We start from the raw sequence: 19,037 nt of genomic DNA, 5'->3' as shown, positions 1-19,037 counted from the left end.
ACTTTCGAGACCTCTGAACACAAAGAAGAGAAAGAAAGGCAGGTGAGAAAAGGAAAGAAAAGGGGAAGGAAGGGAAGGGAGAAATCGCATTCTGCTTCTCAACTAAGACTTACTTTGCCAATGGGAAGAAGAGGCGGGGGAGAGAGAAATGAAGGAGAAGGTAGGGGAGGAAGAGTGGATGCTGGGCGAGGGGTGGAGGAAGGAGGGGAAGGAAGGCAAAGGGAAAAGGGAAGAGGAGGAAAGAGCAGAGAAAGGGGCGGGCAGAGGATGAAGCGGATTTCATTTATTTCCCACCTAACATTTGACATCTGCCAGGCCCGGAGCACACACTGGCTTAGAGATGATGGCTGTGCAGTTTATTTTTATTTAAAAAAATTTTTTTAATGTTTTTATTTATTTTTGAAGGAGAGGGAGAGAGACAGAGCATGAGCGGGGAAGGAGCAGAGAGAGAGGGAGACACAGAATCAGAAGCAGCCTCCAGGCTCTGAGCTGTCAGCACAGAGCCTGACGCCGGGCTCGAACTCACGGACCGTGAGATCGTGACCTGAGCCGAAGTCGGACGCTCAACCGACTGAGCCACCCAGGCGCCCCAGTTTATCTTTATTTTTAAAGTCTTGCTTCCTTCGTTCCTAGAGATGGACCTCTGGGAGGGGTGCACCCGGGGTTCAGCCTTGCTGCATGCAAGCCCTGCCTTCAAATCCAGGCCAGGGTCCATGGAGAAGGGCCTCGCGCTCTGCCAGGCCTGGGCGACGGAACACAGGCCCCTCCAAGCCGCTGTGGCTGCAGAAGGAGACCCCACAGGGAAGGGACCGTCTCCACCTTGTAGCGCCCAGCCTTCCAGCAGAGGGCCCTGTGGCAACAAAGCCATCTTCTTGTTTTCCCAAGCATTCGCGCACCCCTTAGTAAATAATGATACGAGGTCTTTGAGGGGGAAGAAAGAGAGGAGTGCCAACAGGAGATTTAGTTGGCTGTAATCAACCCCTCTTAGCATGCGGAGTCACACAGTACGAGTAAAAGAATTAATCTCTACCAGAAAGAACTACCTCTTCGGCGTTATGAATCTAATCGCTCATGAGGCTGAGTCGGCAGTTTGGCTCCCAGGAACAAAAGCCACAAGGTCAGGTTTCAAATGCGGTCTGAATGGTACATGTCATTGAATTTGGGGGGCCCGCAGACGACAAGGGGAATGGAATGCAAGCAGGGGAGCCCTGCCTCTTTCAGACACCCCCTCAATGTTCAGACGGACATTTAGGGAATGAATAAGTAACTGTGGGCCTCGGGGGCTCCCCCTGTGAGACGTTCCTTCTCACTTCCGTTCTGTAGAATGAACTGTCAGACCTGCCAATCATACCCGGCACCCCTATTATACTTGGGAGATGTGTTTGCTGTGTGCATACTGTTTTATAATCCTCAGAGGTAGAATTTCATAGCCCAGCAATGCTTTTGCCTTTGACATTCTCCTAAGCAGGATTTATTGCTTCCAAGACAGATGTGACTTGAATCGATTATGCCTTTTAAGCAGTTGCTCTCGAAAGCAGCCTCCAGGTTCTCTGGAATACTTTGTGCCTGACTTCATTCAACTCGCAAACTGATGTCAGAGTATTTCATCATCATCTAATGCTATTAAGAGTCCTCCGGGTATGGAAGCGAGCAGGCTATTATACCAACCAAGTTAAGGGATGTGGTTACTGCTCTTGAGAAGCTTACGTCCTACCGTACACAAACCTACCGCACACCTATTAATATCACAAAATGCAGCTGAAGGGAAGGAGGCACACAGAATTCACATTCTGTTGACCTCCCGTTATCGATGAACTTAGAATATGAACTAAGCACATTCATTCGTCTTTCCAATTGAGGTAAGAAGCAATGTCAAAACATGAATGGAAACTCGCTCCATTTCCAAAAATGCTCATTAAAGAGTCTTCTTAAAAATCATGTATCTCTAGATGTCTCCTTCAAAACTGAAAACCACATATCGCCCCTGACCATACCCAAAATGTTGGGGTTTCTTAGCATGTTATAAGTGTGGCAACGCTAATCTTAGGGACATGATCTGAGCCTGGGGGCATTAGGTAACATGATTCTAATTGACTTCAGCCACGGACATAGAGAAAACCACAAATAATGTTTCCAGAAGTGAGTGGTTTGGAGAAAAAAAAGCAACGAGGGTGGTATTTTTAGACCAAACTAATCACAATTTACCTCATCCTATGTTAGTCTCAAAGACAAGAGGGAAGAGGCTTCAAACAGAAGTAGGCAAAAGAAATAATGGGCCCAGACATCACAGCACTTTCCGAGCTGGTTTTCTATTTTTGCCCTGCTCAGGAAGAAGATTCGACCCACCTCCTTCTGGAGGTCTGACTTCGGGGAGTAACCACCATACCCCACTCCACTTTATCTGGCTATTTGAGTGTAAAATTCTAGCAGGCATTGATGAGGGGTCAGGAGAGAATGAAATAATGAAGCAGTCCCACACAGTAATCACATTGTATGGGATAGTTTAGTCTCATTAGATTAAAAAAAGGAGAGGGGCAATTGCGATCAACACCATCTAGGATGAAAGTTGTCAAATGAATCTAGCATTCAGGGGTGAAAACATTTTCTTAAGCGATGTTGAACGTTTCTGAAATCCCATTCTAGACACTAGTGAAAGAGAGAGAAAAGATGAATCATATTTTACTTCCCGAGATTTTACAAACTCTAGACTCTACACAGTGTTGCTGGGATTCACGGGGATAGTTCCCTTGGCTGGGGGTGTTAGTTGTAGAACGGGTCTAGGCACTGAGGAAAGCTAATCCTTTCAGGAACGCTTTGCTTTCTTTTATTTGGTAAACCGTTCTAAATTCCCCTTTTTTCCCCCCGAGTTTTACAATTGGCTGTTAGAGCTTCGGAATCTTTCCTTTTTCCGGCAGACGGGCTCAGGAAGAAAGAAGAAACCGAATGGGATGCTCATAACGAAGGGGAGAAGGGAGAACGGTGAGTAAAAATGAAAGGCTTTGCATAATTTGGGCCATCGCAACATAGGGGCTCAAAAACCCCACGGGGCAGCTTCAAACATTGACAGGTGAGAAACGCACAAAAGCCCTGCCAGTTAAAGTCCTACTGGTACAAGATACAGGCTTCAGGATTGATTTTTTAAAAAAAAAAACAAAACATAAAACACCACCATGGTAGAGACAAAACCAAAGGAACCACAGTTCAAAATCTGATACCGAGTGGAACACAGGAAACCGCCCACCGTTCTGACCTCGCGGCTGTCGAACAGAAAACAAGCTCAGGAAGAAAGCTCCGGGGCAAACGGATACAAAATCACCAAAACCAAAGAACATTTGCTGAAACATTGCTAGATCCTGGAGAGGCAGAAATGACAATAAAATCTAGTTCGGCTTGGCTTCACTGACACAGAAAACTATCAACTCGAGTGAACCACCTGGTGTTTGCCTAGCAACGTATCTGGAGAGACCCACCAACAAAGCCAGAAGGAATAGACAGATTACCTTTAAATATTTCAATAAAATAGTACACAAGGAGAAACCTTGAAGAAGAACATCTCGACAAAAGCATGCAACGGGCTAAATGCCTTCTGTAATTAATTCATTGCAGGCATTAAAAAAGAAACGACGGTGCCGATTTGCTTACTGGGGGTGCATCAAATGTACCAAAATATTCATTAGCTGCTCGGTGATGCTGTTTGGGATACGCGCTGCTCCACTCCAAAGCCTTCCCCGGCTTTGAGGCCTGCCAAGTCTGTATGTAAATGGATTTTCACTTTTCCAAGGCTAAGGAGAGATCTGTTGAAGTCTCAGAAACAACACATGTATTATTTTTAAGCCCCATTACTTTGACTTAAAACCAAGCTATTTTAATACCAAATCCTAAGTAATTCCTAATCAGAAATCCAATACCCAATAGATCAGAATCTCTGCTACATGGACGTCCATCACAAAGGCAGTTTTCAATAAGCGTGGTAGTCAGACATTTTTGCCCACTTCTACTAAAAAGAAAACAAAAAAAGGACACCGCCGACTCTATACAGAATTTCTCTGTTAATCTCTGTACCTGAGCGTCCATTAAGAGGTGCCTCATCAGGATCATGGAACTCTTCAGAGTCTCCTTCTCAGTGGGTAGGAAGGGGTCTTTGTCCTCTTCCAGTGCCTTTGACTTGGTGACAATAAAATGGGATATCTGGTCATTTAGGGTGTACAATGATTGCACAGCTATGGAAAAAAAAGAGAAAGAAGGAAAGTGTGATCATAACAGGTAACTTCCAAAGAGAAGCTGGCTTATACTTTTATTTTTATTTATTTTTTTGTTTTTTTTGAGACACACACACACACACACACAGCATGAGCAGGGGAGGGGCAGAGAGAGAGGGAGACACAGAATCCGAAACAGTCTCCAGGCTCTGAGCTGTCAGCACAGAGCCCGATGCGGGGCTCAAACCCACGAACTGCGAGATCGTGACCTGAGCCGAAGTCGGACGCTCAACTGACTGAGCCACCCAGGTGCCCCAGTTTATTTTTAAGTGCCCCCAGTGGCTCGTACTTGTAGGCAGAGAGGTAGGAGTATGCATATAACGTCCACCCAGGGCAGGTATCAAGAAACCGGTATATCCACGAAAATCTCTTCACGTGTGTTTAACAACCAACAAATATTTACTGAGCAGTCTCCAAATGCCAAACCTATGGAGTGCTTGGGGATATAATCATAGGCAAAGGCAGACATAATGCCTACCCTCAAGGAGCATCCAATGTCCTGCTGAGAAAACTGGAAAGAAACAAGCCAGCAAACATTTCCATGAAGATGACTTTGTGTTAAGTGTCTGTAAACTACAGAGATTCACAGGACATGAGGGGACAGCCCTAGAGTAGACTGACATTTATGGTAATATACTTGGCAACTTTACCTCTAAGCAGATGGCATCTATCATTAAAGTATATGAAGGGACAAAGGCCATGTTTTCCAATCAGTGCCACATGTGTGCTGGGGGATTATTATTTCTCTATAATTCACATAGCGCTTGCCGTCTGACCTGTTATAAATTTTCAGATTTCACCTATTTATTATGCTTGTTGCCTCTTTCTATACCTTCTCTACAGTGCCCTCAGTAAGAGCACAGATTTTTTTAAATCTTTGTTTATGATTAAATCCTCAACAACCAGGACAGGGACTAGCAAATAGACGGCGCTCGATGAATATTATTGAATTATTGTCCTTATTTTTCCTTGAATTAGAATTTTCCTTACAGAATTTCTATAAGTTTCAGATAAATCTATCCTTTGCAACCAAGAATAGGTAAATCCTACGCGTTCTCAGGAAAACTACTGTAACACCACAATTCTAAAGATGAAAGTTATCATCAAAAACTAGTATACGATAGAGTAACTCTGAGCACTTGTGCTCCTCACTAGGAGGGAGTATGACAGTTCAGATCACCCTCTTGCCACAACTAACTAGAAAACTGTACGATATCTTAGAAACAAATATTCCCAGACTTTGAACAACAGACAGCACGAGAGGGGGTGATTCTTGAGAAAAGTGCGGGTGGGGGAGGGAGTTGAGACCTATCATCACCAAGCATTCTGAAAGAAAATAAAAGGGGGAATGTCCAGACTTGAGCACAGGAACAGGAGCCCAAGGACAGCCCGGTGATCTCACTGAGTTGAGAAGCCAGAGGCTGGGAAGGCTACTCTTGTTACAGTTTGCAAGACAGAGAACTGAACAGGAAGGCACGGAGATCTCTAGAAATCTGTAAAGGGGTCCCTTTGAGTTGTTGGCTGAATATCAATCCCGTATCTGAGTAGGATGAAACCCTACGTGACTTGGCAAGAAACAGTTCCAGGAGAGGAGAGTTACAGTCTGGGCAGCTGTAAGGCAAACAATTCTAAGAGATCTCCTAGGGACACACATTGCTCACGTACTCATCCGCCGAAGTGGATGATGGCCTTTGCTGGAATTCAGGGCACATTCGGTACAGACTCCAGAAGGATCGGGCTTTAGAAATGAAGCTAAATGAGCCATAGAATAAAGGCTACTCTAGGCCTATCCAGAAATAGTTTAAAAGTAAGCCCTGAAAGAATTGAACTGATCTGCAAGTAACTAGAATACCTGCCAGAAAGAAAAAAAAAATGCAGCATTTTTTTTGTATAGAAGTACAACAAAATCTAGCACCCAAGAAATGCAAAATTCATACAGCTCAGAATTCAATAAAAAATTACCAGACATGTAAAGAAGCAAGAAAGTATGACCATATCCTGGAGAAAAATCAGTATATAGAAACAGACCCAGAAATAACAAGTGATAGTATTAGCAAACATGGCTATTAAAACAGCTTTTATGGATACGTTTTGCATGTCCAAGGTTGTGAAATAAAGCATGATTATAATGAGGAGAAAAATAGGATATTTAAATCAGAACCAAATGGAGCTTCTAGGAATGAAAACTACAATATCTGAAATGAAATTTTACTGAATGAGATTAATGGCAGATTAAGCAATGCAGAAGAAAAGGCCAGTGAACTTGAAATTAGGGTAATAAAGCTCTCTGGGATGAACAAATAGAGCCTCTCTGACAATATAAAGCTGCCCGACATACACATACTTGGAGTTTGGGGGTAGGGTGGGGGCAGGGACAAAAATAATATTTGAGTAAATAATGGACAAAATGTTTTCCAAACTTGATAAAATTATAAACATACAAATCTAAGAATCTCAGGAAACCCCAAATAGGATAAACACAAAGAAAACTGTACCAAGGCATATTATAATCAAATTGCTACACACATACACACACACACACACACACACACACACAGAGTGAGAAAATCTTAAAACCAGCTAGAGAAAAAAGGCAGGTTGCATTCAGAGGGACAAAGGCAAGAAAAGTGTCAGACTTGTCATATGAATCTCTGAAAACCAAAAGATAATCTTTGCATCTTTAAAATACCAAAAGAAAAAAGATACTTGTCAACCTAGAATTGTATAACCAACAATATCTTTCAGTAATGAAGGTGAGATAAAGACTTTTTTTAGATAAAAATTGAGAGAACTTATCACCAGTAGACTTTCATTAAAAGAAATGTGAAAGGAATTTCTTTAGTCAGAAGGAAAACAGCATTAGATGGAAACTTGTATTTACAAAAATGAAAAAAAAAAAACCAGAATACTTGAAAGGAGCGACATATAACAAAGACATTTTCTTTCTCATCTTTTAATTATTTTAAAAGATAATAGATGGTTTAAGGCAAAACAATAATGTATTGTGGGGTTGATAACATATGTAAAAAAAGTAAACCATACAACAGTACCAAGAATAAGAATGTTCACAAATACATAACGTGCTATCTTATCTGAAGGTGGACAGTGTTGATAGATATGCATAGTGTAAATCCTACAGTAAGTACTAAACAATAAGTAACAATTAATAAATGGTGGTTTTGAACTATGGAGAATCAAACTTGGAAAACACAGCATAGAGTCGCAACTATAAGCCACATAGTAGGAAGAATACAGGATATGATGTCACAGCAGTTCCTCACTGCACAGGAAGACTCTCAAATCCTGTCCTGGGCTGGGGGAGGAACTTGGCCGAAACAGAGATGAACAAGAAAGTATCGGGCCTGATCCCTGCCTCCTCTGAATCTTCGTTCTCCAAAGGAGACGAGTAGAAACACCCAGGTAGATTTGGGGATCTGAAAGCCAAAGTGACTTCTTAATGTCTTACATCCTGCCTTGGGCAGTTGGGTGGGGCATTCTTTCATTGTACATGCCAATATGAGGCACCCAGTATTAGAGTAGAAATGATAACCATATGGCCTTTTAAGTCATTGAGGATCTGAGATAGCATTACTGCCTTACCACCATCATTGCCCAACCTACAGTCTTTTCTAGCATCCCTGGGGATGAAGACATTTCCATTGAGTCCTGAAGTGTCCAGAGGGAGATTCATAGAGCAAATAGACATGCCCAAGACAGGAAAATACATAAGCCTCCTGACCACCCAAAAAGAAGGGAAAAAGGGTAAAGACAGCAATCTGAATTTAACTGATATCTCTCCAGAAAAGATACTAAGTTTTCAATGAGAGGTGACTGAGTTACCATCGGTGGAAATGTGGGCTCCAGATCTAAGGTGAGTTCCATGGTAGAAAGCTAAAAACAGCAATAAATGTTTTTTTGGGTAAATTTTTAAACACTGTACATTTTTTACAAATGGGAAAGTTGGGACACCAGTAAGGAAAGCAACTGAGTAGGCATTCAAATAACGTACCCGGAGTCTAGGGCCAATCTCTGCATGATTCATGCCATGTTTTCCACCACCATTCTGCCTTCCTTCCCCCTTACCTCCCAATACAAGGATATAAGGTTCTCAAAAACACGACCGCCTCCCTAAGTCATTCCAAGGATACCCTAGTTCCCAAGCCCCTTGCTTATAGACATGCAGACATGGCTATCAACAAAACTCCTTACATCACTTCTTGGAAAGGAGAAATTACTATCAATGCTTTCTCCTCCAACTAGGCTAGTGAATTTTGGGTTCTCAATGCATCTATTATAGCTCTCTCTATTCTTGTTCCAGAAAACTGAGGCTCTAAAATATGCTCTAAACTTCACTTTGTTCTAAATTCAAAAGACAAATTGAAAGAAGTCAGCACTCCCTCCTCTGCTCAAAGAATAGACACTTCCATTAAAGAACCTACCATATCGTATCACAATTGCTTAAAAAGCCAACTGTGATAGATTTATTAGTTCCAAAACTGCTCCTCTCTGAACCTATTCCTACAGAACCCTCCCTAGTGACTCTCCTTGGTGGAGAAACATACTTCCTGCCTTAAATAATACCAGGTTTTTCCAAGTGACTTGCTTTAGCCACGAGTAGACACAAACTATTGCCATATCCAAGCAGAAACTTTAAGAGCAATTTTATGGTTCCCCTATTATTCTTCCCCCTTTGCTGTAAGTACAGCTCGGATCCCAGGATGAAGAAAACATGTGAAGGAAAAGCAAACTTTTGCTACTGGAAAGCACCAGTATTTGGGGGTTATTAGTTACTGGAGCATAGCCTAGTGAATGTGGTCTCATAGTCTCTGGACTAGAGGGTGACTCCTTTGAAGGCAAGAATAGAATCTTGTTCACTAGTTATTGATGGTGTTCAGCAAAGAAAAGACACTCAGGGATTGTTTACTGAGTGAATAAATACAACTGGTTCGAGAGTACAGATTCTTTTTTTATACATATAAAATTTTAAATGTTTTTATTAACTTTTTTTCTGAGACAGAGAGAGAGTAAGACAGAATGCAAGCAGGAGAGGGGCAGAGAGGTAGGAAGACAACAGAATTCAAAGAAGGCTCCAGGCTCTGAGCTGTCAGCTCAGAGCCTGATGCAGGGCTCAAACTCACAAACCGTGAGATCAAGACCTGAGCTGACGTCAGATGCTTAACCCACTGAGCCACCCAGGTGCCCTGAGAGTACAGGTTCTAAAACCAGTTGGCTTGGGTCTCAATCCTGCCTGCCCCTCTTACTAGCTATAATAATAATAATAATGACAACAATTACAGTTTATTGAGCACCTATCATATGTCAGGGGCTTTTAAAACCTTTGTGCAGAGTGATGAGTCACTAATAATGTGGACCTAGGGTCAGAAGCCCGAATCATACCCAGCTCTGACATTTACTAAGTAGGTGAATTTGAACAAGTTATTGTATACCCCACAGTGCCTGACATATTGCAAGTTCCTAATAAACGTTTGCTGCTGTTATTGTTAAAGGTCCATTATAGATGGGGAATCTGAAGCCCAGAGAGGTTCACGCAACAGAGATGAGACCCAAGGCCGTAATTCTCCAATGGCTGCTCTCACGATCTTGCCAGGATACCACACTTTGGATCCAGAAAGAATAACGTCACTGGAGACAACACCACAAGTGGGGTTTTATAGCAGCGACTGCTGCTGAGTGGGGCACAATGAAAGTAAAGGCAGGGAACACATCTAGACTTTGTTTTTTTCTTTTTAGCAAATGTAAAACAAGCAATGGCAGGATGCCTGGTACACAGTAAACATTTCGTGTACTAAAAATGGCTAGGATTTGAAGCCCTTCTCAGATGCTTCCCTACCTATCGAACGTCTTCTCTCCATCACACAGTTGCTACACCGTTAAGAATAATTAGTCGTGGGGTGCTGGGCTGGCTCAGTCGGTTGAGGTGTCCCACTCTTGATTGCGGCTCAGGACATGGTCTTGTGGTTCGTGAGTTCGAGCCCCGCGTCGGGCTCTGCGCCGACAACGTGGAGCCTGTTGGGATTCTCTCTCTGCCCCTCCCCCTCTGTCTCTCTTTCTCTCAAAATAAATAAACCTTAAAAAAAAAGAATACTTGGGGCGCCTGGGTGGCGCAGTCGGTTAAGCGTCCGACTTCAGCCAGGTCACGATCTCGCGGTCCATGAGTTCGAGCCCCACGTCGGGCTCTGGGCTGATGGCTCAGAGCCTGGAGCCTGTTTCCGATTCTGTGTCTCCCTCTCTCTCTGCCCCTCCCCCGTTCATGCTCTGTCTCTCTCTGTCCCAAAAATAAATAAACGTTGAAAAAAAAATTAAAAAAAAAAAGAATACTTAGTAGTAGTAAAAGTATTACAGCAAACATCTATGGGCAACTCTATTTGGCAAGCACTGGGCTTCATGTTTAAGGGGCACTGTCTGATTTAATCACAACTCTACTGACGTGAGTGCCATTGTTCTAGCTACTATTTTACCAAGGAAGACACTCAGACGATGTGACTCACCCAAGATTACGCACCTAGTCCATGAGGGAGGCGGATTCATGCCTAGGCAGAGCCTGTGCGCACAATCCCTACATGAGACCGCCTCCACCTGATGCTCCACCCCACGCCTATCGCTCTTCTTGAGCTAACCAGCTGCCGGTCTGGTCCCTTGGTTTCCCTTGATCCATTCTCACCACTTCCTGGAGGACACAGCCAAGGAGCTCACACTGATGTATTTCCACCTAGGACACCACCCAGAGCAAGCCTAGAAGGACAGTGACAGGCTGAGCATGGAGCATCACCTGGTAATCCTCGCTACTTTTACAGGTGAAGACGTAGGCCAGGAAGGTTACCCAGTTCCCTGAAGATGCTTGAGAGTGTGGGCTCTGAAGCTAGTCTGCCTGGGTCTCAATCTTGTCTGCCCCTCCACCTGTATGACCCTGAATGACTGACTTGGCCCCTCAGTGTTCCCGTCTGTAAATGGGGACAGTAACAGGAACTACCTCCTAGAGCTGTCTGTGAATTAAATGAGACAGTTTGCACAAAGCACGCGGCTCGGTGTCTGTCGTGTGATGAGTACCTACAAGACTTTAGCTATTATGATTTTCATCCCACAGTTTATACCTCAAGCCTTTAACTTGCTGACGTTAACTAGTTACTATGTTTATAATTGAGGATAATTAGTAACTCCTTGTAATATAAATCAGCCAAGATGATGTCTGCATATTGGCCTGGGTGGTTTATTTCTTCACTGCAGGCTGAGACCCATTAACTCAAAACCCAGCAGGTGCCAAACTCAAATTTTTACACATCCACTTGTTTTAAATATAGCCCAAATAAGCAGATTTTTAGCTATTTAGAGCCCATCTGCTTTGCATGCCCTACAAAACTGCACCTAATGTCTGCTAGCCACAGATAAGACAAGCCCGTAGCACAAAGCCTCTTAAGCCACTGCTGCTCTCTGACCCACAGAATCCCCACGGTGCTGCTCCGGGACGTCACCTAGATGCAGAAGTCCTCTCGAGAATTCTCCTCTCCCCTGGCAGCTCCCTTGCCCTCCTCTCCTGCACTTACTTCTGAAAGGTCTCCTGCTGCTGCGAGGGACTTCCTGGAACCCCAAACCTGTCAAAGCCTCACCCAAGAAAGCCTGTGTTTGCTACTGCCACCTAGTGGCCATCTCTTTTTCCTTGATGAGCCCCCAGATCCCTGGAACCCCTACGTCCCCCGCTTGTCTATTTATTTTGTGATCCCAGTTACAACTTGTCTGGCACTTCGTACACATTGAAAACTTAATAACTGCAAGTTGACTGACTGGAGGCTAGGGCAGCAGGGAGGAATAGCTTACCCCCTTGCGTCTACATGTAGGCCTAATCTTCACGGCAGGCCATCCTGTGTTTTGAGGCTTGCGTAATGGGTATTTTGTGTATTTGTCTGGTGAGCATCTATTTCTGTTGTCTTCTCCTAAAAGAAACTGTCTCTCCTTTTGTGGACACACTCACCACCCCCCCAACTTGTAGTTCATGTAGGGCTGATCCTATTCTGAGATCCCTGAGATAGACACACAGTCAAACCTGGCCAATCCAAGCTTTTCATTTCCCTGGCAACTGATTGGCCTAGGAGGGGGCATGTGACCTACAAGTGGCCAATCAGATTTAACCCCAAAACCTTTTGCTGGAACCATTGAGAAAGAGGTAGCTTCTCTTTTTTTTTTGGTTGCAATTGCTAAACTGATATAAGTATGAAGCAGCTGGCAGCCTTTGTACTTATCATTTGAGGCCCCCCCACCCCCACCCGAGAGTAAAATCACCTGAGCAAACAGACAATTATCGCTGACATAGGGGAACAGAGATTCCTGACCGTATCGTTACAGCACTGGGATTCAGCCACAGGCTTCTCAGTGAGGTGGGTCAGCAGATTCTCTTCTTTTCATTAGCCCATCTGGGTTGATTTTCTGTCACTGGCAGTCAAAAAGTCCTGATTACCATGAAGAAGGCTGCGCTTTTTTCTATTGCAATCATTATTTATGTGATTATTTTTTTAAATTCCTGCCTTCCTCTGTGGCAGATTAAAATGATCTTGACATTTGTTACTCCTCCCGTTGACAGGTAGAGAATAAATCCACTCCCATGAGTCTGGCTGACTTTAGTCACATGGTTCACCATGAGTGAGGGGTGGAAGTGACATTCTGGGATTCCTAAGTCCAGATCATAAGAGGTCCTGGAGCTCCTGCTCATGACTTTGGAACACTTGCTTTGGGAGAAGCTGTCTGCCATGTAAGCCCACCATGAGACCACCATGCTTTAAAGAAGCCTGCACATATACACCACACGGAGAAAGAAAGATGACCAGCCAGTTCTGTATGGGCATGAACAGGTGCTTAAGTTCTTCTGAGCAGCTAGCCAGGCCGGGGTCCAGATATCTGAATAAAGAAGCCACCTTGAGTATTCCAATCCTAGAGGACGCAACATAGAGAAGAACCAAGGAATCTAGCCATCCACCATAACTGATGCTTTAGACACATGGTACCAGCCATCTCTACCATTCAAGTCACCCAAAATATGGCCCCCGTCACTCTGAACTACTCCCCTACACCATATCCAAATTCCTGGCCCATGAAACTGTAAGAATAATGAGGTATTGATTTGTACCATTCAGTGTGGGGATGGTTCGTTATAGAACAATAGATAACCAGAACGTCGGTCACTAAATTGTAGGTTCCACGAAGCCAGCAACGGTGTTGATTCACTATACACCCAGCTCTAAGCACAGCACCTGGCGCATGGTGGCACTTAATCAAACAAACATTTGTCCAAAATAAAAAAGGATCCATGAAAGAAAAAGGCAACTTCATCCCATTGTGCTCCATCTGCCACCCCAGCACCCTAGCATCAGGTACTATGTCCGTTCTGCTCCATTTGTCATATAAAAATCTCAACCAACTAATACTGTTCTTAAAATGTATGATGGATTATGGAATGCAGAGCCATATATATGCTTTCTTACCTACCTGAGTTTAGTAAATTGAGTCATAAAACCAGTTTATTTGGTTGGTGGCTCTGAATGTGAAATGATGTTAAATTTATTGCATGTTATTCTGGTCTACAAATTTGAAGAAACACGTATTTCTATAGCAGGATTATTTACACAAAGTGTTCATTTGAATTGCACTGTACATTAATGAGTATTTATTTAGGTTTCAGGTAAGGATGGCACATTCACGGGCTGGCAGAAGAAAAAAATAGCAAGTTTCAACATTTTGGGTCATTAGCAAAAATAGAAGGGACACATAAAATTTCTTCATGTTTTTAGAAGAGAAATAACAGCTTACTGTACTGTGCCTCTCTTTTTATAGATCAGATGAAGTATAGAACATGAAATAATAATAATATGACCCTAAATGCTCATTTTATGCAGGCGAGTCCAGATGTCACTGAGATGGGCTCCTGTACATTTTTATAGAAAAACATACCAAATGAATCATATCATGGAGCACAGCCTCACCACAAGAGGGTCCATGGATTTTACGATCTTGTCATTTACATGGTCCATAGATATGAACTAATGATCAAATTTATCCCTACATGTTCAACAACCTTTGCTTTTCGTGTATCTCAAATTCTATGATGTATTTTGCATTAAAATGCCCACAAGTTTCCAGTTCTTGCTTTAAGATGGCCTCATTAAATAAATAAAGCCTAAATAATTCAGGTATCTTTTCCCCTGTCGTTACAATAAAACTCACTCTGCAAGTCAAACGTTGACGCTGGAGGAGAGGCTGTGGAGAATTGAAACCCTCATCCATGGCTGGCGGGAATGTAAAATGGCGCAGCTACTGTGGGAAACAGTTTGGCAGTTTCTCAATAAGTTCAACTCAGAAAGCTAAAGGATCTCAGTAACCTAAAGGATTTCCCTGTGAACCAGCAAGTCTACTCTTAGGTGTATAAACAAAAGAACTGAAAACGGGCGTCCAAGCAAACATCTGTCCGTGAGCGTCCACAGCAGCACTAACCAAACAGCCAAAGGTACAAACAGCCCACATGCCCACCCGCTGATGAACAGATAAACAAAACGTGGTGTCTGTACAACAGAATACTATTCGGCCACAAAAAGGAACGGAGTCCATGCAATCACTTGCTACATGTGTTATACATGCTATAACATGGATGGACCTCAGAAAACAGACCAAATGAAAGACGCCACAAAAAGCTACATGTTGAGTGATTCCGTTAATAAGAAACGTCCAGAAGAGGCAAACCTACAGAAAGTGAAAGCAGATCCGTGGTTGCCAGGGGCTGCGGGGATGGAGAAGGGAGTGATGGGGTTTTGTTCTGTGGTGATGAAAATACTCTGGTACTAGATGGCGGTGAGGGTGACACAACATTGCATGTGCACCAGATTCCACGGAGTTGTGCTCTTCATAATGGTGACATCATAAATTTTATGTATATTTTACCACGTTTTTCTTTAAAAAAGGTTGGGCAACCAGCTCAAGGTCACACACCTAAAAATAAAAATTCGATACTGGAACATGTAAGGATGACAGTGTTGCCCGTGAAACTGGGGTTTGTCTTACAGTGAAACACAGGTAGGATCCAACATGTTACGTTGGCACCAATGAAAGAGGCATACGTTCCCTAACTAGTCAGGTTTAGAAGTAAGCAACAAAATAAACTCTTAGGACCAAAGACTCTACATGCTGGTAATGAATCTTCCACCAGCTTCTTTAAAGGGATTTAGTTGCAGGAGACCTGGGGTTATGTTGTGGGTGACACTATCACAGTAGAAGTGATGGCAAGAAGGGTGACGATGTGTGCAGTGGTGTGGACAAGTCAGGCAAGGCAGTGACAGAATCGGGCCCTGCTGGAGCCCATTGGGCTTGAGAACCAGTGGGCTACAGGTCAATGGGGGGTAGGAGGGACTCCTGGAGAGGAAGCATGGTTCAGGCCACACCCTGGAAGATAAATATGATCAGGGTCTTAGAAACCCAAAACCATGGCCAGAGAGAAGCTTGGAGGAGGTCCAGCCTGCCTCTCATTGAAGAAGGAAACCTTTTAAGAGGCATAGGCTTTGGGGGCACCTGGGTGACTGCATCGGTTAAGCATCCAACTTCACCTCAGGTCATGATCTTGCAGTTCCTGAGTTCAAATCCTGCATCAGGCTCTGTGCTGACAGCTCAGAGCCTGGAGCCTGCTGAAGAATCTGCATCTCCCTCTCTCTCTGTCCCTCCCCCATTTGTGTTCTGTCTCTCTGTCTCTCAAAAATAAATAAACATTTAAAAAATGAAAAAAAAAAGAGGCATGGGCTTTGGAGTCAGACATCCTGAGTTACAATCCTGCCTCCATCTGTTACTAGCTGTACACACTTGGGGAGGTGACTTTATATCTCTGGGTATCACTTGTCTTATCTCTCACATGGAGATAAAGCCATGTCTGCTTCACAGTAATGAAGCTTAAAGTAATTCATGCAAATAAGGTCTTAGAACAGTGCCTGGCCTAGAGTCAGTATTTAGTTAGTATTCAGTGATAGTACTCAGCTATCATCACCATGATTAGTAGTGCAGTAGTCCATGATGGCCACTGCATAAATCCCATGAGCTCAGAACACACCTAGTCCTTACCTGGCCCTGCTGGAGAGGGCAGCTCTCAAAGCATCAGAGGCTCGCTGGGAATCAACCCCCACCCGTTTTCACAGCCCTGCGTTTGCCTGTCCACCATGACACCCTTTTCATTTTTCTCCCAGACAACTGGGCCTGACCAACACTGTCCAGCGTTCTGAAATAGAGGCTGAGACATACAACGTGGGAACATTGTTTGAACGGACGGCCATGGTCTACTGTACAGCTAGAAGGAAAGGCAGCTAGAGAAGCAAAGAGAGAAGGAAGGGAGAACAAAATGGCCAGGACCCACAGAGCAGCACACAGCAGCACTCAGCCTTGCCCCCTCTCCTATCTTTGGCTTCAGTCCATCTGAGACCAAGCTGCCTCCTGCCCTCACCCTGCATGATAAATCCCCTCTTTTTCCTTAAGCTGGCTCATACCGTTTTCTGTACCAAGAGAATCTACTTAATACAAGTTCCACATCTGAAGTTCTTTGTGCTACTTACACCGTTTGACTTTTATTTCTCAAGGCTGCACAGGAACTGTGATATTTTTTTAGGTTGGCTTTTTCCATGCCTCGCTCAGAGGAAGGTGGCGGTAACAACAGAAACACCACCAGGACCCATCATGGCAGCTGCTATTTCTTAAGCACTTACTGAATGTCCAGCACCGTGCTGGGCACTTGGGATGTATCATCACATTTCATCCCCTACAACTCATGCTTTAGCCCTACTGGCTCCATCCTTCTACTGGGGAAACTAAGGCTCATCAGTTTTAGTAACTTGGCCATGGCCATAAAACTACCCTCTGTGAAAGGCTCCATGGCCCTCTGGCTCTCCCCCCTGCACTGAATGGACACATCTACCTGGGTCAAAGGCTACAACAATCTATTGCTACATTAAGTCTATGAAGTGAGTGCCCTGGGATCCCAAGAGTTCGGTATTCAAGCAACACAGTCCTGTGGCCCGTAACTGACACCATCCACATCCACCACGGCAATGAGAAAGCTGCGTGCCTGCCAATCTCATCCATTTCCTTCAGAATCAGCACAAAAGGCAACCTTCACTGGAACCTTGCCCAGAACATTCTCATGCAAGCAAACAGCGGACAAGTATCAATTTGCACAAAGACAATAGGTGCTTTCACTTTCCTGTCTCCCTCCATGGGCCCCGCGATCTCCACCTGGAGCAAAAGAGCTCCCCATCACACCGCCGTCACAGCTAGCCGCGACCTATCTGCACGTGGTTCCACTGGTATTCAAAAGGTGCTCCCTCTCTCTTTTATGGGCTGCCTCCCAGCGTAACCGCGGCCAACTCCACTTCAACCTAATAGAAGCTGCACGGGAATGAATTACAACAAAGTCGCCCTGTGAGAAATGGATTATGACAAAATCATGTGGCCAGAAGACTTGCCTGGGCAAAACGCACCGATTTTCATTTGAATGTCATTGTCCAGGTAAAGACCACAGTGAGAGAATGGACTCTGGATAGAGGAGGAGGAAGTGGAACCAAGGACACGTCAACCTTACGGTGACAGAAGGTTGAATATCGTAGCTGTGGTCCTGAAGGAACGTGTTCTCCATCCGTGGGAGGCTGACTTCACTCCTGAAACCAATTCATTTCCTGAAAAGAAGCTGAGAAGCCATCCTCATTTGATGGCTCAGGGCCATTCAGACCAGGTTGGGTATCTAAAGGTGGATTTTGTGGCTCATAGGTTTGGCTGCCCTATTCCTTCCATGCCCCGATCCCAGCCCAGATCTTTCCCCGCTTTACTCCCTTCCCCAGCCCCCCTCTGCCCGCCATGCCTCATTCTATTCTCCTACATTCCCGGGTTCCACCTTTGTGTTTAGAGCAATAGCTTAGCCCCACTTTTCAAGTGAGACTACTGGTCCCCTGTGGTGGGACTACACATGGCTTGGGCTCTGTCTCAGGCCCTTTCGGGGGTTGGGAAGATGGACAGAGGCTGACCATTCTGTCTATGATAAAATAAGCAGGGATGAAATACGGGAATTGAGTACAACATTCACATGAAATGTTATGACAAAACACAAGATTTCAAAGAACGTTCCAGCCCTGTCCTGACTCGGGGGGAGGGGTCCTAGTTCCTTGGCTCTCCATGAACTGCGTTTTGATGGTGGAGTCTGAGAATCCTGGAGGTTGCAACCTTAAGTCCTGGCACATCGTTGTCACCTCCCACAGTGCTGGGTGCGCTCTGGCCATGTGGTAGTTCACAGAATCTGCCACTTACCCTTCGTGTTCTAGCTAAGTCCATAAAATATCCTTTGTCACTTTTTTAAAGTGAGAGAGAAAGAGAGAGAGAGAAACAGTGGGGAGGGGACGAGAGAGAGGGATGGGGTATCCCAGGCTAGCTCTGTGCTCACAGCAGAGAGCCCAGCATGGGGCTCGAACTCACGAAGTGTGAGATCATGACCTGAGCCGAAGTCAGGTGCTTAACTCACTGAACCACCCAGGTGCCTCTAAAATATCCCTTTTAAAGACTAAATTAAAGAAAAAAGCAAGTAGGCTCCCAAGTATGTAAAACTGGAAATACATCAAACGTAAGTGAAGAAAGCCAAAGTATCGGCTTTTAATAACAGATAATATTTGTAATTACCAGGCCAACTGTACCTAAGTAAATATGGCTAAAATGCTGGGAAGGCTTAAAAAGTTGAGCTCACTGCAATTTAAAGGTAGT

At 44.2% G+C, this 19,037-nt stretch overlaps 1 protein-coding gene across 1 annotated transcript in view; it reads right to left on the bottom strand.

Annotated features, from left to right (window-relative positions):
- The window catches only part of KAZN (kazrin, periplakin interacting protein), a 1,100,886-nt gene that overhangs the window by 840,938 nt on the left and 240,911 nt on the right, over positions 1-19,037 (bottom strand). The window contains exon 2 of the mRNA XM_043573804.1: positions 4,063-4,220. Coding sequence (XP_043429739.1) covers positions 4,063-4,220 — 158 coding nt within the window. The remainder of the gene's footprint in view (positions 1-4,062; positions 4,221-19,037) is intronic.

This window comes from Prionailurus bengalensis, chromosome C1 (assembly GCF_016509475.1).
Source record: "Prionailurus bengalensis isolate Pbe53 chromosome C1, Fcat_Pben_1.1_paternal_pri, whole genome shotgun sequence".
In the NCBI taxonomy this organism is placed as follows: Eukaryota; Metazoa; Chordata; class Mammalia; order Carnivora; family Felidae; genus Prionailurus; species Prionailurus bengalensis.
The sequence above is the reverse complement of the archived record's forward strand: the minus strand, read 5'-3'. Positions and strand labels throughout refer to the sequence as shown.